Source organism: Morone saxatilis, unplaced genomic scaffold (genome assembly GCF_004916995.1).
Source record: "Morone saxatilis isolate NCDOM2014 unplaced genomic scaffold, NCSU_SB_2.0 Contig19, whole genome shotgun sequence".
Lineage (NCBI taxonomy): Eukaryota > Metazoa > Chordata > Actinopteri > Moronidae > Morone > Morone saxatilis.
In genome coordinates this window covers 17,587,763-17,612,493 of record NW_023339751.1, presented here as the reverse complement: position 1 = coordinate 17,612,493, position 24,731 = coordinate 17,587,763, and the positions used below count along the sequence as shown (strand labels likewise).

The 24,731-nt window shown below is 40.2% G+C and overlaps 1 protein-coding gene across 2 annotated transcripts in view; it reads right to left on the bottom strand.

The window, feature by feature from the left end:
• Positions 1-24,522, bottom strand: part of slc8a1b (solute carrier family 8 member 1b) — a 129,701-nt gene extending 105,179 nt beyond the window's left edge. The window contains exons 1-4 of one of the 2 annotated variants that reach the window (XM_035663650.1): positions 23,973-24,522; positions 12,051-12,977; positions 9,978-10,142; positions 7,279-8,069 (exon numbers count right to left, since the gene is read on the bottom strand). In XM_035663650.1, coding sequence (XP_035519543.1) covers positions 7,279-8,069; positions 9,978-10,142; positions 12,051-12,926 — 1,832 coding nt within the window. In that variant the 5' untranslated portion in view covers positions 12,927-12,977; positions 23,973-24,522. The remainder of the gene's footprint in view (positions 1-7,278; positions 8,070-9,977; positions 10,143-12,050; positions 12,978-23,972) is intronic. The other variant, XM_035663649.1, reaches the window with a different exon arrangement.
• Positions 24,523-24,731: the final 209 nt, after the last annotated feature.

Sequence of the window (24,731 nt, the reverse complement as noted above, 5' to 3'; positions counted from 1 at the left end):
TGAGACTGAATCAATCAATTATTGGCTCAAATTTCCTTCTTTAAGGGTGGAACCCCGAGTATCTTTAATGTTAATTAAAGTCATTATTTATTATCTTTGATAATAATCAAATTTGAAAGCCAATATTAAGTGATTTCACCAACACAGTGTGGTGCCTCTTTAAACCATTGTTGCATCAACAAAAGGTGCTGCTGGGTTTTTTACCAGAGCACCTCCAGCAGATATTATTTTACAGTTTGCTTCATTGTTCAGTGCAACAGAAAAATTTATTAAAACAAATGCAAATCAATGCAGAACACATACAAACACAGACCCACTCACACAGTTTTAATCATCTGTCCATTATAAATGTGGCTCTCCCACAACACTTGTTATCTTCCTGTGCTAATTATTTCAGTGTTTCTCACTAATGATACTGCTGTCACAGAAGGATGGACTGTGTATGTGTGTGCGCTCCTGACCTACAGCCTCACCAAAGCTCATTACCATCTAATGCCTCACTGATATGTGGGGGGTATTTGAGTGTATATGTCTGTGTACACAAGTGTGTTGGCTTAAGTGATTTTCTGCTCCTGTTTATATATTTGTGCATATCCACACAATTATATCGAACATATTGGATTTTATTAATGTGGAATCTGAACAAACGTACTGTGACATTTCAACTGTAGTCTGCAGCTGTTAGTTGTATGATGTTCAGCACTGTGTGTGTGTTTGAGTAACTGACATTTAGGACTTAAAAAGTCTGCTTTAGTCATCAATGAATGAATGGCCACGTACTTGGGGTGGCAAGTTCAAGTTGTGATTGGTCAACTGTGCGGAGGTGAGAAGGTAAGCAGGCATCTCTTGAAGCTCTCTTTAGTCATTCTTCCCACTTCTATTTCTGTCTTTTTTCATGTGAACAACTTAAGTGCAACGCTACAAATGCCCTAATGTCTAAAATGTTTGCTGTTATCCCCATATTTGTTATATCTATTACTTTTGAGTGCAGTCATTCAAAAACAGCATTAAACACTTTTGCCTTAAGAGACTGGATGATGCACTTTATACAAACTAATTTGTTTTGAGCACAACCTGGCTTTAAGTCACATTTGTCAGTCAGTAAACCCAAACCTGACATAATAAAAAGCAGTGTTATTAAATAGTTTATTTTTTGTACTTTCTTATAAAGAGCATTTATAAATGCTGGCTGATTTTAACACTAAAATTCAGTTTGCACTGTATAGCAGCTGTTTGTTTAAAATAAGCAAAGGTGAACAGTTTGCATGAGGACTGACAGCCATAAAGTAGAAAGAAAAACACCTTCAGAAATCAATCTTTATCATTACAAGATTTGGGAAATACTGTATTTACCCCCAAAGACAATTCCGTAACTATGAAGTTAGTAACTAATCTGTGATGTTAGCTGTCTCTGACAAACAAAACAAACAGAGAAATGATGCATATTATCAGATTCCACAGCATGACTAGTAGTCATGAATTGGTCAAGCTGACCAGTTAAAAGTAGAGTTTGAATAATTGTCCTAACATCTCAACTGAGGCAACCATGAGCTCTACTGGGAATCTTAAGAGGGAAGCCTGATTAAAGTGAACCCTGAACATGAACATAATGCCAATTCAATGTTAAAATATATCAAAATCCACTTCTATCGGCACATTGACTATATTTTTAAAAAGCACACACATGATCATAATATGCAAAAGTATGTATGATTGCACATACACACAACCCACATTCCTATAGCTTCCAAGCATGCATCTTAAAAGGCCAATCTGTGCTGGTTATTGGAGTGTGAAGTCCCAGTCTGCTGTGTGTGTGTGTGTGTGTGTGTATATGTGTGTGTGTAGGAGGGAGCCTAATTTGATTCTCGACTGTACCATGTTTCTCCACTGGCTGCCTGTTTGTGGAAATTGCATAATTGGCTCTGTGTTTGTGTGTGTGTTTGTGTGTGTGTGTAAGGGATCCATGTATTTACTACCTTATAGGGTCAAAAAGTGAAAGTCAAAACCAAGTAATAGCAAAACAAGTGTGTGCATCCACCTGCATGCTCTTTTTTCTGAAGTCTTTTTATACCCATATCCGTATGAAACAAGTGCTTGTTGCCCCAGAAACACTGCTTCATTGATAACTAACAAACCATACAGCGTGGGCTCATCATACATTTTACAAACCAACATGACACTAGACATATTCAACCTGTCTGTCCCCTTCTCTGTCTAAATATAAAGTTTTAATGCAACAGCTACGGGAAAAGAAAGTTGAATTGCTGACCCATTTTGCATTAAGTGGTCTGGTAAATCCATCAGGACCATCTACATTAAAAATAGAGCCACTTAGGGTGCTGGAAGGTGCTCTGGATAAAATTGCGTCATGTGACAGGTATGATGATGTTAGTTTGTAGTAGTAGATAAGTATTAGCAGTAATACTATCATTTTCATTTTAACAAGTTACTTCGTCTAATGTTGAGCCTTGAATCTTTATATTTTTGCACTCTTCAAACAAGTCCAGTTGCATTAAAACTAGGTGAAATCATGTCATATTGAATATTGTTAAAGCGGAAGTTGAGGTAGCAGTAGTACTAATAGTAATAATAACACTAAATGGCAGTGTAGTCAAAGTTTAAGTGGTTGTAATCACAGTAGTCATTGTAAGACTAGTAGAAGCAAAGAAGAAATAATTGAAATGAAAAAGAAAAACACTTGTTTAATAGGCCTGTCAAAATCTGCCATCTGTGTTGGTGCATTACACCACAAGGTGGATAGAAGAGTACACCCACACACACACACATAAACATGTAGAACCGAGCTGGTATTTTCTGTGACATACTGCATTGAAGACAGAAACAGAGATAATTTGACACTGCTGAGTGCTGTGGAGTTGTCTGTGCACTCTTCCTATTTCTCTCACTCTCTCCATCTCCAGCTCCCGTATGTGTGGGAGACCTTTCTGTCTTTCAGAGAACACACCAGGCAGGCCCTCACAAACTATTCCGGAGACAAATTGTACAGGGCCTCTTACAGACAGAGAGAGGGAGAAATGTAAGGGGAGATAGGAGGAACTAAAATGGGGGTAAAAAAGCAGGGAGGGTGAATAGGGAAAAGTCCAAAACTTTAATAGATCTAAAACTTTGTTCCTCACCTCTCTGTCTACTCCATCATTTTTTGCTGTCTGGCCTCCACCCATCACCTCCTTTCACACTTCTTTATCGATATAATTGTACCCTCCCTACATCTCTTCCTCGCCCTCTCTGTCGCTCTTTCTCTCTCTTTATCAGAGAAACAGAATCAGGGTAGAATTAGCCTGGAGGCAGTCCTATTTAGCTCAGCTATTTTGTAATTCCTTTTTTCTGCAGCAAAAACGTCCTCTGCTTTTCCCTATAGGGACATACTCAAGGCCCCGGCGGCTCATTGATGGCATACACTGTGTATTTCGATGGGAATGTATATTTTCTAAAGAAGCTTATCTTGAGACAAGCACTGCTAATTAGTTTAAGCTATTAATGCTATGGAACAAGGCAATTTATTTAATGAATATTCTTTTTATGTATCTGTCCTCAATATTATGTTTGTTTTGCAATTTCTGTCAACAACACAACCATGGCTTCCTGTATGTCCACAGCAGCCATTTTCAATTCACATCACATTAAACATGTGAAACTGTATCTGGAAGACAAAGCACAACCCAGTATTTTCCAGTGTACTGTATAAAGCTTGGAAACCAATATATAGCACATACATTTTACATATTAAAAGATTCAACATAAAGACATGAGTATGTTTCAAATCTAGAAGGAAACTGGCTGAAATTTAGGGCAGTTGAGTTTAACCCAGTTTAGCTATTAGCAGAACCTAGCTAGTATAGATAACAGCTAACGCTGCTAAGCTAACATCTTCCCAAAATTTGATGCCAGACTTTGTCCTTTGATGTGTATAAGCAGGCAAATACTAAATTAAGTTAAATATAATTAAATTGCCTAACCAGACCATGCTAGTAGTTTTGCCTTTTATCCCATCAACTAGGGCCTACAACTTAAATAAAAGAAAAATAATTCCACAGGTTTTAGTCCATCTCATTAAAAGCAAGTTGTTGAGACTTGAAATGTGCTTGTGATAACCATGAGTAACAAGGGCTGGTATCATCACTATGTCTGTGTTTGAATGACAATTTAAAACTTAAAGAAATAATTAGCTTTAGACTTTTGGACAGTTTTAGGAAGTCTTTAGCAGTGATGTTACAGCATCTGTGATTTGTAGGCTAAAACACCCAAAAATACTGCCATTGTCCTTTTATATCACACATTAGGCTTTAGAAATGGCTGCCATTTTGAACCAGTAAAGATCATGTAAATAATTCACCAGAGGTGATTAAGAAGGGCAGTTAGAGATTAATTAAGAAACACTGTGTGGGAATCAAACATGTAGTTGACTGGTTACAAAACGCCCTCTCCCTTCATGTAGATGTAGCCATGGTTGAAATGCGTTTCACTTTTGGCAGGCAACTATAATAGTTTACAGTCACACTGCTCCACCTCTGGATCTTTTCCCTAGGAAACACACACATGTACACACGAGAATACACACAGTAACCAAGATAGCCGGAAGGACAGTCCATCATTTGATTTGTACAAAGTGTTATTAAAACCCACTTAGTCCTGGCTGTAAGAGCTACAAGCTATGGAAACTATGTAGTCTGCCACAGGCTGAAAGAGCCAGCCCTGCAGACATCTGCTTCAAATCTGACCAAAAACAGAAGAAAGGGAGAGGGTTATAGTCTACTGTTACTAAGACAGCATCTCTCCCATTCATTCATCATGAAAGTACACTTTGTTTTATGTCATTACAACACTTCTTCCTCACAAACAATCTGGACATTCAAACAAGCACTGTAAGCAAACCTTTGGTTTTCAAGGCAATCTACTGCAACTAACAACTGATGCCTGCCAGCAAAAAAGCTCTACATCTTGCCCCCACTGCATATCTAAACCAAGTCAAGACATGTTTATTTCTATTGTTCCATATCACATCTAATGTCGCAGTTCCCAACATGGCTCAAGCTTTCCAAGAACATAATGAAAACTCAGATCCCAAAGATCCTTTTGGAGAAAAGACAGATCCCCTTGAATGGTTTGGGGTGCAAAAACAGGCAAAAAAATGGGATCGTAGCCTAAAAATAGAGTCATAATAATCGAAGAAATAATGTCATAAATTCAATATTTAGAGTTCCAAAAAAAGTCTAATGAAATAAGTCTAATAATATAATAGCAATAAGTTGCCATGGTGTGGAAGAGTGAGTGAGAAGGTCAGTGGGTTAGCACTAGTGGAGACTTCAGTTTTAAAAGACATTTATTTAGACAGTATTCTGTAAAAATGAATTGGTCCAAAGGGTCCACGCTGATCTCCCACCCTGCTGACAACTCCCAAAAACTAGCACATGGTCCAAACAGTAAAAAGGCCAACTGCTGAAAGCTGTGAAGTTTATTGTATTCTCACTAAAGCTACAAGCCCAACAGGCCTACAGGCCACCATGAGACGGCTTTACTGCAAACAGTAATTTGTGGTGACATCCTGAACACGCCCACCCTGCTATGTGTATGAGAAAGACTGTGTGAGAGAGACCAGTAGCCCACCTTATTGAGCATTTTACATAAAACAATAATTGTGCACACCAAACAGTTTTGTAAAAAATAGCAATTTCACCTCTCATTATGGGAATATTACCATACTGAGTGTGTGTATGCAGTTTTACACGTGTGCATATACGTGTGTGCATATGTTAAACTTTTCAGATTCATGCAAAAAGAGCAACACTGAAAACAACCTTTCAACAGTTGCATGGTGCACGGCCATGCATTTCAACATAGACATCCATATGATGGTGGTCGGTAAAAAACGCAAGATTCAAATCAACAAATCACAAGGACAACAAATCCATATGAAACTGTTATTCCAAAGAAAATGTACCATTAAGACAGTTAAGGCACTTTAACCTACTAGAATGAATTCTCATAAGCATATACCAGATGCTGTTATTCAGAACCAATTCATATCATCCTACAGTCCTGTCAACATCTAAGTCAACAACTGAGTCAACAAATCGAGTCAGTGTATCATACTACCTGCTATGTTGAGTAATGACCAAGTAAACGTGAGGCAAGTTTGTGTTCACTGCGTTAGTCACAATAAAAGGGTTAAAGAAGAAAAGAAGACTTTGACATCAGGTTTGGTTTCAAGCCAAAGTGCTCAGCATTGTACAAACATTTAGCTGATAGCTGGAGCTAATTCCCCACACTGTGAGTGGGTTAGGATGGAGAGTACAGCAGCTGGCTGTGAGTAAATCCACCACTGTGGTAAGAGGCCTCCTGAAATGTGGTCAAATAGCAATCACGGACCTCACCATGAGTCACCATCAGATAATAAGGCCTCTGCGTTTGGCTAAGAAGATCTTTGAACTGAGGCTCTGGCATTTCACAGCAGGAATCCTTAAATGGAGTTTCAAGTTCTTTTCACACAGTTAGACAACAAAAACCCTTCAGCTGGCTGCATGAGTGGTTTCTCTGGGATTACCTCACACTATAAAGCCATGTAAAAGGGCAACATGGCATTTTCTTAAAAGGCCTTTGTGTATCCAAATTAAGTTGACTAGATAGATGCTCCTTCTTAGCATAGCCCCGATCCCCTGCTGCTCATTTAATTCATGTACTGTTTGAAGTGCCAGCTCCTTCATTTCTCTTTCCATTAAGTGTCTTGCTTAAGGAAACTTCAACACTTCTCATTCAATTTCCATGTCCTGAAATTCCGTCTACTTAAAATTCAGACCATTAACTGCCCAACAAATAACCAGTTTCCAAACTTCTTGGCTCATGCAACTCACAAGCTAAACCTACTATGCTGACCATACAGCAATACAAAGTGTTAGAATCAATAAAACCCACAAAAGAATAAAACAGCAGCAGAATCCAAAGCAAAGAGGAATGGACACACTGATGAAGAGATTGAATGAGTCAAAGAAGATACAAGGTAAAAAGGGATGGGGAATTGTTGATTTTGTTCAGTCCCCAATGAGCAGTCCGCCTCGCTGCTCATCGTGACCACCACATCACACTCACACCCTCACTTTCTCACATCATCAGCAATAACATTTGCAACATCAGACTGATAAAAAGCGTGAAAAATAATCAAGAAAAACATGCAGATAATGACAGTGAAGCTGATAAATATCTGTATAAATAAATGTAACAGTTAGGATTGCACCATCAGTGTAATTCAGAGTTACTCACAAGATTTCGTCGTTCTGAAATTCCAGGATACCGTGAATGTCTTCAAAGTCCTCTCCGCCACCTCGTGCTGTTCCCTCCACCGTCTTGTACGGCAGCATTACCACGCCGCGAGCCCCCGACGTTCTCAGCACCTTCACCTCCATGGTGCCAACGCTCTCGCTCACATGGCATACAGGCTCCTCAAATGTAAAGATACCGGCATGGTCGTCATCAAAGATGGTAACGGTCGCTGCGGTGGGTAAGCCAAGACACGCCACTGAGTCCACATGATTGGCTGACTCGCCTTCCTCGGGCTCCTCGCCTTCTGATGTCAACACCTTGACATTGGATAGGTGAATCAGGAAGTTTTCATCCTCTTCAAAGATATCATCATCAATGATCCCCACACGGATCTCCTTCATTGTCTCACCAGGCTTGAAGACCACCACGCCCTCAGTGAACTCGTAGTCCGAGCCAGCGTTGGCCGTGCCGTCTTCTGTCCGGTACTCCACAGAGATAGTTTTGCTCACATCGCCACCACGTCGAACCACGTTCACCGCTACTGTGCCGCAGTTCTCAAGGCACTGGTAAGAACCGGGCTCAAAAAATATCTTCGAGATGGGGTCGTTTTCACCAGCATCAGAGCGAACCTCGTGCATGCTGACAGCTTTTCGTGCCTGATCGGCTGCATGTTTCTTTAGGATGTTGCCAGCACCTGTCATCAGCCGGGTAGCCTGGCATCGGTAGAAAGCACGGCTCTTCTGCTGCTGGCTCAGGACTTGGTAATTGGCAAGCTCAATCAGTTGTTCTACCTAGTAAGAGAAAACATGAAGGCACACAAACTGAAAAATGTTTTCTCAAACATGATCCGTGGACATGGCACTTTTTCTAAATTGTTGCTCCACCAAAAATCTAAACACCCAGACAGCTGATGTACTATGTTCTACTGTGGGAAAGAATGCCTTCTTTGTCAACTTGTCTGCTTAAATAAGAGAACACTGTTGAACAACAGCTTGTCTGGCTGAATCACAGTTTCATCTAGCTTGTCTGGAAAAATAAGATTTAATGGTTGTGTCATGTGGATGAATCCAACATTATAAACAGTCAAAGAACAGTGGTCTCACAATGACTTATACTGTTATGTCAACATAAAAAGTGAAATTTCCATCAAACGTATTTTCAGTTACACTGAGGAATATGCATTAGATTGTCTAAGTCTTTGTGAGGTCGTACACAGCTGTACATGCTGTGCCAAATGAAACACAAACAGTCTGGTAATTTCTTAAGTATAGAAGTCCTCCTTCAACGAGAGGATACAGGTCCAAGCTCAGATGACAGCAAGCATCTATCTTGCTTAGATATCCTGGAGAAATGCATTGAATTCCTGGGTCAATTCCAAGGTTTTTCCACTGTTCCTCCTTTCTACCCTTTCCTCACCCCACTACAATTCCTCTACAATGCAGCTGAAGATCAGGTGAATTACTGTTTTCCTGGTTGGAGAAACAACTGAGCTAAGAGCCTTTATAGGTTGAACTGAAGTTGGTGAAGTTAAAGATCTTAAAGTAGTCTTGGTGGAGTTTAATCTGAGCTAGTCTTATTTTAATTAACAAGAGGGGAATACTAAGCATACTCTGCTAAAAGAGTAATCAGGAGCAGTTTCTCTCATCTCCTTTGCTAGTAAGTCTTCCAGCAAAATTGGTGCACCAGTATCAATTTCTGGATCAAAAACAAAATGACGATGAAGTAGGATAATGAAGACCAATTTTGGAGCTTTGGTATTCGACTACTATCAGCTACAGATGTGCTTTTGGTCAGGTCTACAACGACCAATATTGTAGGAGCCCTACCCACAGTACAACATAAAGTAAGACCTGCAATGTCAAAGCACTTGATGTCAAAGAAAACAGCTTGTTTTTGACAAACAAAAAAAGAAAAAACTATTTTAGCAGGCTCTCATGCATGTAAGAAGAGTTGCCATTTCAGCAGCTTGTCTTGGTGCTTGCAGCTTCCATTAAGCTCTTGAGTGTTAAATCTTGTCCAAACAGTAAGAAGAGCACTGAGTAGAACACAGCCCGTCACGCCATATTGATGACTACATCATTTGGCTGTTTTTTCAAATACAGAGGTCTGCTAAAATAGACACAGTGGTTTGAAAAGAAAACTATTAAATGAGGTACTAGATTACTAAAATATCAGCTCAGGTGTAGAATGAAACAATAGTTCTACAATCCTGTCAATCTGTCCAAGTACACTGAAATCTTATAACTGTACTGTACTGTGTATGTAGACACAAGTAAGCAATGTAAGAGACTCTGCCGTATTGTCACAAAAACAAATTCCTGTATGTATGTTTATCTTGCCAGGACAGGCAGCAAGCCAGATAGAATATAAATGATATCAATGTCAGAATTAGATTTGTAATTGTGTTTATTTTTTTATTTACATTGATTTAATGGGTGCTCAGTTTCCTTTGCAATTTTCTTTTTTTAGATGTACCATTATCAAATTAATCTGAGAGGTTGTGAGGAGACCTTGAGCGGCATTCATCACCATAATAACTGTGATAATGGAAGCAAATAGAAAGTGCATCATCTGCTACTGCTTATTTTGTTATTTCATTTCCTATACAATTATACAATACTGAGAAAAACAACCCCAACAGAAGCAGCAATGACAATATGTATGATTTATTGTACTTTTCTTTTGACTTTTTTACCCACCTCCTTGTCAGGGTGTTTCTGTTTGAGCTCCTTCAGGATCTTCGCCATGTCTCTCCGGGTTTCCTCTTCATCCAGATCCTTCTCATCTAGATCCAAACCCAACGGACCATCCAGGAAGTCGACACCATGAGAGTTCAGCATCTTCCCATCCATCTCAATGTCCACCTTTTGGTGGGAAAAAAAGAAGTTTATTGAGTTACACTGACTTGAGTCTTTATAGCAGTATGTCAAAAAGGCAAAAATTTCTGGTGCTATTATGGAGGTTAACTGGGGACTGGGTGTGTACCAAGAACGGCCTTTATAACAACCAAGCAAACAAAGGTAGAAATGTTTAGTTTCTGTGTAAGTCTTATCCCAGTTATTGGTAAATTCCCTGGTTTTGTTAAAACATCACGTAGCGCCCCTCAATCCCAACATGTTTTCTTACTGTTGATGTTTCAAAGTTGTTGACTGTGATCAATCTCAAGAAATTATTTATTATGACTGAAGGGCTTCTTTAGGTTGAAAGAATAGACTGTTTTGTCTGTACTACAGAGTTAAGCTAGAGGATTCAGCTCAGCTTTTGTCAAGAGTTGCCAGATAATTTGAATTAAAAACAACTAACATTAATGTTCACTGTAATACTAGACATATTAGACATGTTAAAATGTTAGCCATTTGTTTCTCTCAGAGTAAATAGGTTGTTCTGTTGTTCGTTGAAAGCCTGTTTTCTTTTGAGTACAGTTTTATTGAAGAAATGTCTTTTGGCTCGTTAAACAAGACATTTAGAACTTCTAAATGATTAGGCTTTTCCCTCAGGGATATAGTTGGGTTTGATTCAGTGATTTATTTTAGCCAGAAGTTTAACTGAAAGTGCTCTTTGTGTACTAATGGAGCACTGACTCTTAATAATCTCATCAAAGAAATTAGAGAAATAATAATACATGTTAGAGACACTCTAAATTAACTGAGTGGTGAATAAATGTACCCAACACCATAATATTGAGAATGTAATTAGATATGTGCAATGCACTGCATGGGACATCACACAAAGCATCAGATAGTAGTCAAAGCAGGAAATTAAAATGTGACAATACTAAAGTATTTGTGCGTGTAATATGCTTCATGGCATGGGTTTACCTTGGCAGAATTCCATTCAGTAATACAGATAATTGTTTCAGATACACGTTACTCATGAACTCACTTCCGCCTACATCGAGTGCCTTATCTGCTCCTTTGTTTTTTTCCACCGCATGTTTGGATGAGGACTGCTTAATTAATTTGTACTGGTTGGCTGTACTCTAACTGACTGCCTTTGGAAAGTAGAGAGCCCACAGCATGACTGTTAGATTCTTTATAAGACTCTGATGAAGGAATTTTAGCTTCTGAAATTCAACACTTTTTTGGTGAAGATAAGATAGTATAGAATTTTTCTTGTTGACAAAATACTGACTGTTGTCAGGAAATACCTGCTAAGCATGGTAGATAAGCAGAATTGAAATGAGATGTCCCAGAAGTGGTATTGGTACTAGATGTAGTAGTAAAGCTTGTTATTGTAATCTCCACAACATCTGATGATGGTGGGTGAAGTAGAAGTTGTAGTGGTAACGGGAGTGGTAGTAGCATATGTTTTAAATGATACCAGTATAATATATGTCATGATGCAGTTGTTCTATTGTACATTGTTGAATAAGAATGAATATGTCCATAATTTCTGTTGGTTATGAAAACATTGCACTAACCAAAGTGATTGGTAAGATCTGGGAAAATGTCAAAGTCACTACTACGAAGTCTGACGAGAGATTCAGATTCAGATTTTGAGGCAACAACAGTTTAGGTAATATTTATACAGTGGGAATTTGCTTTCTCTTCCAAATAAGTTTGCCTTACTTGGGGATTTGTTTAAAAACTGTCTGATTTGTGTTTCTTACCCAGTGTGACTGCATTTTTTGGATCTTACTGCATTTCTAGATCTCAGCAACTGAATTGGTGAATACAATGTTTTTATTACCAATAGCTAAAACCACACAAATAATACCAAAGTTTTAATTCTCCAGAGAGCCATAGCAGTAGTGGTAATTCCTCTGAACAAACCTTGGAAGGAAGCGGACGGTCTCCCTCGGTCTCGATGATCATGCCACGCTGCTTGCCAGTGCGGTAGCGCTTGTACACATACTTGTAGAACAGCAGGCGGCGGTCGGCCACCCAGGCGAACACCACACAGATGGGGAAGAAGAGGAACGTGAGCAGCCCCTCCCACACTTGGACAACACCAGGTGAGATCACGGACAGGATCAGGTAGAGCCAAATGTAGGCGAAGATACTCCAGGTGGCTGTGACGAAAAAGACGCGGAGGTGCTTGACCTTCCTGGTCTCGCCGTCGGGCACGACGTACACACAAATTCCGATGATGACAAACATGTTGAACGCAGCAGAGCCCACAATGGTGGAGGGGCCCAGCGTGCCAGCCTCGAACCCATGACCTATGACTTCTATGACGGACAGTAGGATCTCGGGAGCCGAAGAGCCCAGAGCCATGAGGGTTAGGTTGGAGACGGTCTCGTTCCAGATCCGAACAGTGGTGGTTGTGGTTTCCCCATTAGGTTTCTTGATGGTGATCTCCTTTTCCTGTGATGTGATTACCTCTATTGATGCCATGAAACGGTCTGCGATGATCGACACACCTAGGAACATGTAGACCAGAGCCACAAAGTAAACTGTGGCCCGGGCCACCTTGTCACCAAATGACGGGTTTCGGGGCTCCCAAATAGGTAAGACCACCCCCTTTGCGCACGCTTCAGGCTTGCTGCATTCAGTTTTATTTGTGGACACCGCCGAAACGGAGCCACCCAAGCTCTGCTCAGGTGGAGCCCCAGCCAATGAGGGATGGAGCTTGAGGAGGAGAATCACTGTGATGACTGCTAACCTCAGGCCAGGGGACAAGAGGGATGAGTGATCCCAGCGGCCCATTTTGATGTCCAGACCAGTACTGCGCGTTGACAGTTAATGAAGTTGTTGAACCTAGAGAGAAAAGAGGAGAAAGAATTCAGATTAGACCATCAAAGACCTGATGAATGTGGGGAATATTTAGGTTTGATACTCTCCTTTAATTTGAATTTTCACTGCAGTTACATATAGTTAGCCAGAGTATATGAAGGCGTTTGGGATTATCTTGCTACAGGTCTAATGGTAGATATGACTATAGAGAATTTTACAATATCATTTTAGTACCTCATGATGGATGGTAAAAAAAATAGATCTCACTTCTACAGCAAGTAACCAACTTTCATCTCATCTCTCTTTCATCTCAAACATGAAGATGTAACAGACACGATTATGTGTTGTAGCAAAAGAAAAAAAAAATGTTATTATAACAACTTTGTTTAGAAGCTGTGTGGTTAACTTTGGTTTATATATTTATAATTCCCAGTAAACACTGAAGCAGTGAAAGGTCAAACCTGCATCTGTCTGAAAAAACACAGCTGACACTCTCACGTCACCTCTGAGAACTTATGAGCGCTTTGGTTACTCACTAAACAACACGTTTTACAAAAATGTAAAAACAAACAGCCCAAGCTCAAGTTCACATTGAGGCCTGACGAAACTGAAAAGCACAACATCACAAAAACAAAAACATGTGTTTCAGGTAAGATGTTTTGCTTAGCTGTTTAGGGGCAGCAAGTTCAAATAACCACGCCAAAGGTAAACCAAGGAGCAGCTTCTGAAATCTTACAGCTACACTACCCTGCTGTTCCTCACCCAACCTGTCCCGGAGGGACTTTCTCTGTTAATTATTGTGATTTCAGATGTTTGCCCTATGGCTTATTATTATGTCAACTAGTGAAACCACTATGGAGGCGTTCACATCAAGGAATACGGGGAATCAGAGCACACTTGACCCCAAAATCCAGTTTGTTTGATTAGTCTCAACACTGAGTACCCGGGCACATATCAACAAACCATGCCAGGGTCCACTTGACATTACACTCAGGCAAAGTACGGAGCATTTGTACCTAATATGTAAACGCCCTATAACACTTAATGGCTGTCACTTTTCCCTCGATATCTACAAAAAAAAATCTAAAATCAAACAATAAATACATGACAACCTGCGACCACTAATAACTGTTTTAAGAGCATTTAGAGTGCAATGAGGATAATTTTACCTTAAATAGGCCAGTCTCAAAGAAACCACCAAATCCCAACACTGACACTTCAAATTAGACATTAAGTTTCCATTTGATTGCTTCCACACAAACATAAAATGGGCAAAATTGAATGTAGAAAAAACATAATTAGCTTAGAATCAATTTCAATGAAGAAAACATGTCCCTGTAGCCCAATGTATATTCAGCGCAGTTACAACATATAACAAGTTTATTGTCCATTGTTGGGTCATTTCCCATAGGGAGAATAATCCATCAATACCAAATTTGTATGGTTATGAGACCATGCAGAACTCACATATTTGTCTAACCGTATTTTGCTCCATGTATGAAGGTATACAAGTATATGCATTGAGGCAGCTTACACATATTTGCTGTTGTAAATTAGTGGTATACAAACTTAACTAGGATACAGGGTTGCCTGGTAGTTTAGTGTGTATGAGTCAGGAAACCCCTGCCTGAGAACCACTGGCTGCATTGTGGTTCATAGGGGACCAACATAACTGGGAGCCTGGCCATGCAATATACTCTACCTAAAAAGTTACCAGCACAAATTTTAAATCAATTCCATGCTGCACAGGGAGCCAATGTGCATAGGTGGTCTTAAAAAGGAGAAAGGAAGCAGACGAAGGGAAAGGGATGTGGGTGATTCCACATTTAAGCATTTTTTTTAAGACACACACATCCTTCCCCTGAGGTTTTATGGGATAAAAAGTAAAATGCAAATACTCCTTTCAGTGCTGCCACGCTTAAGAGAATAACAACGTCCAAACAGATTTTGAATGTGTGTGCCCATGTATTCTCTATGGAGCTGATACGCCTACAAGCAATGAAGAAAATGGAGGACTGCATGTTGATTTTAACACAATGTGGTACAGCATGGTTTTGTATGGAATGTTGGAGCTAGGTAAACTAGGTAGCTAGTTGGAGCTAGGTAAATCTTGCAACTTGAGATACATTTCAAATACCTGCTTTGTGGTGTACAGTACAAAATGTGTGCATGAACACGTCCTAGCTGCACATGGAACTTTCATCTCATATTTGATGCCATGGTGCTCATATCAACGAGTGGCAAAGAGGCATGCTGGGAAAGCAAAGTTGGGAATAACTTTTAAGAAGGACCAGTGCATTCCAATAATGCAGTGCCCCCCTCTCTGAGAATGTCCACTGTTTCTTGCCCCTCACCACCGAAGCAGAGTGTTGCTGAGACCATCCAAAAAGGATGTCTGGACCATCCTCTCATCCCGCTGTTTAAAGGCGTTGCCTCAGAAGCCTGGGGCGCTCTGCCCCGGGCTGCAGCGCTGGAGGTGTGTCTTTGAGAAGACAAGTTGCTGTGAGAGGGACCAGGGTCTTGGCGAGGCTCCTGCCGTAGAGAGCAAGCCCTACGAGGCATGATGTTTTGCAAGGAAACCGACTCCTTGTGCTACCATTTAACTTTTGGTGGGATGGGCTTATCGGAGTCATACACGGCAGCAGAGAGAGAGGTGGAAGGTTTTGCATTGTGTAAGACTGACACATAGCTAGTGTAGCCTGGCATGATATCAGTGCAGCAGTTTGGTTTCCAGGTAGCAGACAGCAAGAACAGCTCTATAAGAAGAGCATTGTAACAGCAATGATCTTATGATTGGCAACATCCATGTTTATGTCGGAGAAACTATCTACCTTTCCTAGAAAGAACCCCCAAAGTGTTTTATATTCCAATTGGACAAACAATACAGAATGACTTCATCTGTATCTGTCTTGCCAACGCACATGATTGTTCCCTCTTTACTAACCCTCACATCTGTAGTTACACAGGAACAAACTTTTACCACTTTGTAAAACTTTTTGTGAAAGCACTGCTGCACCTAAGTAGCAATCCTTTTAATCAGTGATCAATAACAAGATCCAAGACCTGAAACAAAGATCAGCTTAGAATTATCCTCAAACAAGCTTCTCCCACATGCCAACATCCATTTCCAGATAATTAACTGTTCACACTCTTACATGCAGACACAGCACAATTCACCCAACAACAATAGTTACATCAGTACTTTCCTGCTTTTCTTTCTACCATAATACTCATTATAGATGAAGCTGTAAATCCCCTAACAATATGAATCGTACTTTCTCTCACATTACATGCAGCGTAGCTCGGGAGCCGTAGGGCCTGGACACTTAATGAACAACACAGAATCCATTTCCACAGGGGTTGTAATCAATGTGTAAATGTTCATTCAAGATATTGTACATACTGTAGAAGGTAAGTGTGTGTGCCTTGCCTAATGTTGTTGCCAGCCACTTGGTTCATAAATCAGTTAGTGTGTAATGCATAATCAGTCCACCAATGGTGAATTTAAATATTTATTATATATATATTATATATTGAATAAACCAAATGTGACGAGTGTTCAGTTTGACTGCTGTGTTGATGTATACTGAGTGGGCTCAGCTGTGGTGTGTGGAGTTTTTCTCAGGTGTTGAGAAAATCAATCCCAACAAAATTACACGTCTATTTAATTAAACTTTTCAATTCTGTAAGCTTATAACAAAACATTTTCCTCCTGGCTAATGTGATCCAGCAGCTCTTTGCCTTCTACGGCCTTCTTGTGTGGCCACACCAGGCTTTGTGTGCCATTTTAGGTGATCAATAATTCAGTGTGCTTTGGGATTTGGTTGTTTTCACTTAAGGATGTCATTTTTCTAGCAGGCTGATGGCTAAAGAGCATGTTCTCTATGCCAGCTGTTCTGTAGATAATAGTGTGTGTTTTCTATTACTTCTCTACACCAGTGAGGCCAATTATATCTTGAGAATAGAAACTGTTGGATCAGTAAATATAATACTTCAAGGCAAGCTTTCTCAACGGGTGGGTCGTGACCCAAAAGTGGGTCGAGGACTCACTCGGAGAGTGTGTTTTTTTTAGCTTAGCGACCTATTGTCTGACTTTCATTTTGAGGTTCCACAAATGTCTGTTAAGTGAGGAAAGTTATGCAGTTAAGTTCAATAAATAAATTTTATTTATAACACATTTATATAAGAATCAGTAGAACATACCTGATGTTCATACTCATGTTTGTTATTAGAGGAATATGCTCTGATTGCAAGAAAACAAATATGTGGATATGTTGAAAAAGGCCATGATTTTTACATACATATCTAAAAAATAAATTTGCTAAATTTTTCTATAAAAGTGGGTAGGGACTTATTGACCATGGGGAAATGTGGGTCTCAAGGTCAGACCAGCTGAGATCCACTGTCCCTCAATGAAAGAGTAACTTGTATAAAACCCAACATCCTTCAAGTTAAATGTCAGAGGTAATACAATTCAAAGATGACTTGTAACTGCCATCCTTGCTGCTAACATCAACACCCATATGTCTTTATATCAAAGAGAAAACCATATTAAAAGCCAAGTCTAATAGACTGACCACAGGTGGGGAAAGCTGTGAGATTAAAACTCACATTTTAAGTTATTTTGGTGTGTCAGCACTTCCAAACAGCAGCAAATATTAAAAAAAGCACATGAAGGTAGTTGGTTTAAACACTCTCAAAACCATTCATGGTGACTGCTAAATGTTTTTTTCACCACAGGTGAAAACAGTCAAATTATTAAATATAGTGAATATGCAGCATGACTATTAAAGTCTTGAAGGAACAGTTTTGGGAAATACACATTTGTTTTCTTGCTAAGAGTAAGATAAGAGGATTGACACCACTGTTTTCTCTGTTCATTAGATATTAAGCTGGTTAGCTTATCTGCCTACCAGCACCTCTAAAGCTCACCAATTAACATATAAATTGTACATTACTATTTAATGTGGAAGGTCTTGAACTTTGGGTACTGTGCGGTAAAGGAACTCTCTCAAGAAGTACACACATGCTTGGCTGACAGATGTTTTATACCACATCATGGAGAAACAATTTAATTTAATTTAACTCAGCCTTTATTGCTCATTGTTCCCATTTTTCCTCTGTAACTAAGTTTGATTCATTGTATTGGTGCCATTTTGATGGGCCTGTGACCATGAACAGGATAAATCAGAAAAGAAAATGAAAGGGCGAATGAAAGATTTGCGATGACAATGTCATGGGTGCTTTCACAAACAAATAGAGGTTGCAGTGCATTTCAAGAGGCCCCTATTTTCGAGCAGGTTTGGGAATTAAATCCACCACTTACAAGGCCTTGTACAGTGAATGGTTAAAGGGTATTTAATATGGTGCATGTGTTAATATAAAGCACTGTACTGTTTATATCAGCACAGTTGATGTGATATAAAACACAACTCATTTATTAACCCAGAGTCCATGCTCTAGTTTTATTTCCTTGCTCTGTTTCTTCTCACTGGCTTGCTTAAAATTCATCCTCACGAACACCAATCCACGATAAACCTTGCTTACACAACCCTGATTACTTTACACTTTATCAGGAGATTACACTTTAGATGACTTCAGATAATTACCTGTTCTGTTTATAGTTCCGTTTTGTTGTACGACTGAAAAATATATCCGGCGGGAATGACTGACTGCAGTTGTTGCCTCTCTGCATTAGAATCATTACCGGCTTTTTGATAAAGGAAAAATTGATGCCCTGGCTGGTATTAACACCAAAATCAAAGGGTGTATGTTTATGTGTCTGCTGTTAACAACAGAGTGGTTTAGTTGCTGAACAGTGGCTGCTATTTTAGATTTGGTAATTGAAATATCAGGTTTCAGAATATCCCGCCATGATTTTCCCCAGTGTTATTATGACCTCAAAATCTTGGCTCCATTTCAAGAGAGCACAACATTAGACAGGCTAACCCAGCTTCAAAATACACACATGCACACTCACACACACAAACACATATAAACCGGACCACTGAATCCTCCTTCCCAGAGGCTAAAACAAAAACACAATACATAAAATTATGAAAACCGAAACCATGTGCTGCACTGAGGCAAGATGTTCCCTCTCTGCCCCAATCCTGTCATTCCTCGGGAGCCTCTGAAGGCAGCATCCAAAGGTGCCAAGAAGGCAGCTGATTAGACCGGGGAGTGAACCCACTTCCTGCATAAACCACTGAAGTTCATCTGAGACTTATAGGGAAATTTTATTATGAGTGATGTCAAAGTAAAATAATCTGAAGTGGAGATGCTGACCATGAGTAACAAAAATAAATCTGAGTTGCAGTGGGAACACAAAGAAATGCCTCAGCCTGCTGCTCTGAGGAGAAGCCTGTCCGAGATGCATTTTTCTCACCACTGGGAAAGGCAATGATAAAAAATTTAAAACGGTGAGCGAAAGAGAGACAAAGAAAAATGTAAGAATAAACAGAATAGGGGGAGGGAGGGCTTTAAAGAGAAAGAAAGACTGAAGGAGAGAGGGACGTTATATAGGAAACTGAATAGAACTTCTAAAGGAAAAGAGAATGAGAGACAGGAGGAAAGGAAAAGGGAGTACAAGACAGGAAAGTGAGGTCACCTAACATACTCTCACCTCTCCTAGTGAAATAAAATCAAAGGGATATTCTGCTTTGAGCCGATGTGTGTGTGAAAGTAAGACCAAATATGCACACACACACATACACTAGCCGCTGCAAACAATTGAAGATTAATGGTCTGCGTTTACCGTGATTAGGGTGATGTTAAGCTCTTTTAGCCTGGGTCTGCCTTGCAGCCAATCCTCGAGCCAAGATGGCACGCCATATTATTACACTCGGAGTGGAGGAAATGATGAGACTGGCACTGTAATACAGAGGACTATTTCCTACCGTCTGTCACGTTGTCTGTCTATCCATCTACATTATCTGTATGTGTGGAATGAACAGGACTTGCGGGTAGATTTAAAAAAAAAAAAATCATTCAAAAATGAAAAAGTCAAATAAATCACTCCTCTTATCTCAAGTGCTTCATTCATTCATGGAAGAGGAACAAGCTAAAGGCAAGCAGTCATCCTTAAATTAACTACATTAAAACCCCTCCTGCCAGGGGTAACCAGTAAGAGCATTTATTTCCTCCGTCTCTCTGAAAACCTGAAACATGTTTTCTCTCCGTTTTCTGTGGTAGCTACTATGCATTGGACAGTAAAATCTGAACACCTCGTCATTTTAACGAAGATATATATGTTTTTCCTGGCCTTCGACGTATGAGGACATACATAACGAAAACTTGACGACGTACTGTACCTACATTTACAGCTGCACTAATCAATACTTTATTATAAATGGGTCAAATGAGTATGTGTAATGTCAAAGGGTTGCTCGTAGTGATAAATCCACAGATTATTATATTACCCAGCACGTTTTATCTGTCTGTCTTCTACCTTTAAGCTAAATTCTTTTGTTTTGCTGCCCATAACTTGGCTGCTTTGGTTTACTCTTACTGCTGCCATCAGCCCTGTTTTCAGCAGGAGGAGGCAGCTGTTATTTGCAAAAAGAAGTTCTGATGAACCCACCATATACACCAAACTGCAGACAGACAAAGTTAGCAACAAGCAAGTAAACAAAGTGGAGCATTAAGCAGCTTAAAGGACGGTGTGTGTAGGATATTGTGTATTTCCAACCAACTTGCCTCCCTCAGTGTTCTGTCTAAAGAGAGAGGGAGTAGTTAGGTTTGGACAGATTGTAAAGCTCAGCTATAAAAACTATATGCTATATAAAGTGATTTGATGTGAATACTCTGTATATGTTTTTCATTATACTATGCTATACTATTCTACACTACTCTATAGGCATGCAACCTTGTTTGGATTCATCCATATTTTATCATTGAGCTTACTAGTTGTGGGGGGTTGTGTCTCCTCTGTACAACATTATGAACCATTAACTACAACACAGCACAACAAAACTACTTATGCAATTAAAGTTCCTCACGTGTTAAAAGTGGTACATGTATGATTTTTTTCAGGCCATGGAGGGACAAGAGGTGACCTCTGCCCCATCAAGTATTACTCTATTGTTGTATATATTTCCTGTAAACACTGCTCTTTCCATCATGGAGGTAAAGCTCTGTTGATCAGGGATAAACACATGACCCTTACAGATTGAAGTTTTGCTTTGTTAACCCAGGTAAAACAGCGCCTTCCTGTTCGTGCTAGAAGGGTCCAGCATTTACATATGCCACCAAATCTTGGATTGCACAGCATTAAATGCAGTGTACTGGCAAATAAAGGCTGCCAATCTTCCCAGTGACTCATTTCTTTACGATGCTTTTACTAAGATTAACATGACAGTGATTTATTTGTGTTACTATGATATAAGTAAAACCTTTAACGGAGGTGACATATGTGTCAGTCAGGCAGGGTTAGTGGTTTGTGTCCCACTGTGCACACCCATGGTTACAATGTACAATACATTATATTTTGGTTGTCAATTCTGTGCGTGAGAGCAGCTGGTCTTTACATGAAATGACAGTACAGGCAAGTCAATACGGTTTGCAGGATTCTTGTTTATGTTATTATATCATCTGTGATGAACCTGACAACAACTGACATGTAACTGACATGTATTGTAATGTAGCAGTACACCCACATATTGACTTAAAGACTAGAATTGAAAGTAGGGTCATACACATCAACTAAACAGCATAACAACAATTAACCTATGATGGATGGTGAGTTTACAGACAACACATCAATTTGCATATTGATTTCTAACAAGAAATCTTTCTTGGGGGTTGACACTATTAGCTTATTAGCTATTGAATGATGGTCACAGTATCACCTATCGGCAATATCTGCCTTGAATAAATACATACGGTATACTATTCACTATGTGATATACAGTGGTTTTAGCTGTCATTTTTAAATGAAAAAAATGAAAAAAATAGATTTGAATAACATTTGGATCAATAATTTAAAAATCAGTTAAAACTAGATTAGAAAAATTGCATTCAGGTCAAGAGACGGGCTGATCTGCAGCTAAATGAGCAGCTCTTTTGAATTTCCTCAGATTTTTTTTTCCATTCACTTTATGTTAGAAGAGGCATTACCTGACCTGTACTTGTGATGAGTGGTTCCTGTTTACTGTAAACTATAGTGAACAGGTTCCCTTTTGCAAAAAAAACCAGAAAGACTTTTTGGTGTGTGGGAACATAAAATCTGGATGAAAAACTTAAAACTGATCTTGTTCTTGAAAAAAATAAATCTATGGCTTTTTGGGTAGGTATCTGTAAAGTTTTAGCTTTATATTCTGATTATTACAGTGTTATTCAGTCTTACATATGCAAAAAGGTTTGCTTAAATGGCTTCTTCCCATCCCAGCCTCCTCTCAGCCACTGACCACTAACTTATTTACAACACAGTGACCCAGCAGTTGCTACACTGTAGCAGCTACATGTCTGGAGAAGGTGCCTGTGCCTGTGTGTGTGTGCGTGTGGTATGTTCAGGAGAGCTATTATGCTCTCCTGAACCAGGTTAAGAACAGGCCTAATCACTGATTTATGCAGACCCACTGAGAGGCGGTCTGGCGTCAAATAAGGAAAAAGGTACTTTTTTTTTATTTTTTTAATCTTTTTTTTAATATTTGCATTTGTTGTATTGTGATGCCTAAAATGAAGCCTCGCCATTGCATCACCACAAGGTCTTATATCCCATCAATAACCAACTGCACCACTGCTGGAAGGTAAATAAAGCAGTAAAGACTTCTGGCTGCGTTTCAGTTTTATATAGTCATAAATAAATATTTCATTCAGCTACAGTTTTTCTGTGTCATGCCCATAAAGCCCTGACTGAAGTCAGCTGGAAAAAAGATTGCCTGGAAAGCCCTGATGGTACCTGCCTGATGTGCCAAGCGCTCCTCACAAGACGAAGCGTTTGTAGTGTCACATCGGGAGAATGAAAAGCCGCTGTCTGCTGCCTCCTCTAATATTATCTGTGCCAGGTTTACAGAAGCAGTTAACTGATGTGTGAAGCCCTGCTACTGTTTCATTTCCTTTTTATAATATTTAAAGAAAATAAGCCTTTTGTCCCCCGGATTTCACGTTTACGGCTTAAAATCCGAAAAACGATGCTGAATTGAACCCATTCAAACTCAACCACGAGGTCCGGAGTCAGATTTCTCTCCAACCTGCTCCGGACTGATGTGCAAAATCACTCCATCGGCCCCAACAGCACGGCACTGTTTGGCGCAAAGGATGTGGGACGTGCAGAACTGCGCAAATGTGGATCTTAATGCGCCTTTAAGCGACTGGATAATTCATCCTCATTCATCCTCACCCAGGATTACCATCTCTAAGGGGAAATTTAGCCTGGACTTCACATGTTTGTCACCCAACTTCCACAGTGAAAGCCTATAAAGGGTGCGAGCGTGGTTATCTGAACGTGCTCTGCATCCGTAATTATTATTCCTCTAGAAATAAGAGAGGCCGGCTGTCGGACTTAAACATGGGAGGAAGGGAGAGGGCAGGGAAGCAGGGTGGGAGTGAAGGGCAAAAAAGAAAAGAAAAAAAAACAGCCCCTGAGGCGACAGAAAGGAGCCTCCGAATTCTTAACCGGTGTCTAATTTTTTAATGAAAAAAAAAAAAAGAGAAACACCTTCCACCGCACCCACTGATTTCTAAACCAGCTGTCCTCTCTCTGTGAATCTCTGAATCAGAGGAGGACAGGCGCAGTGTTGAAAGCGTGGTGCGGGAGGATGAGGAAACATCGTCTCCACATCGCATCCAAACCCTTCCGACGCATGGCGCTTTAAAAGTCCAGGTCTCCATGAGGCGACACTGTCCCCCTTTGCATCCCATTCACTCCATCTCCCTCCCTCCCAAAAAAAAAAAAAAAAACTTGCTTTCCCCTAGACAATGCGGCGAAATAGAGGCAAAGACCCCCAGCATTCATCACCATTAACTGATTAATTATCCCCGCGGAAAACGCACCCAGAAAACTGCACAATGTCCTACCTTTTTATCCAGAGAGTGTCCAACAGTCCGGAGAAGACAGCCAGTAGTAAAAGCAACACTATAGCTCTACTAATAATAGTAGCAGTACAAGGAGTGAGAGGAGGAGGAGTAGTAGTAGAGGTAACCAGTAGTGGGGAATGGTAATGGAGACGCAGGGAGCTCTTATACGCTAGCCAAGGCGGCGTATCCACCGACCGAGACGCACAAAAAGCAGGGGAGAGGAGTCCGGATTCCCATGCACACACAGCTTTTTATTTGTTGCTGTTGTTTTCTGATGTTGCCTACTCCTCGTTTCCATGCAGCGCGACCTGTATGATCGGATGACCGGAGCGGCGCTTTATCAGCAAACCCTCATTTGTTGGGACGAGGCGCGCAGCACGGTGGACTTCTTCCTCATTCTTCCCTTCCAGTCCCCTCTCGCTCCGAGAGAAAGAGAGAGAGTGGGGAGAGAGAGAGAGAGAGAGAGAGAGAGAGAGAGAGAGAGAGAGCGAGGAAGGGGGTGAGCGAGAAGTGTATGAGAGTGAGATTGTGAGAGTGTGTGTGAGTGTCTGTGTGTGAGCAGGTCTCTACTTCGTCTGTTCCCTCACGCAGGATCAGCTCGCCCTCCTCCTCCTCCTTCTCTGTCTGTGCTGGGTGTGCGCGCGCGTTTCTTTCACTTCGCGTTTCTCTGCCGTTGTGTGTGTGTGTGTGTGTGTCTATGCATGCACATATATCTTCCTCTCTCTTACACACACACACACATTCTCGCACCCGCTCTCT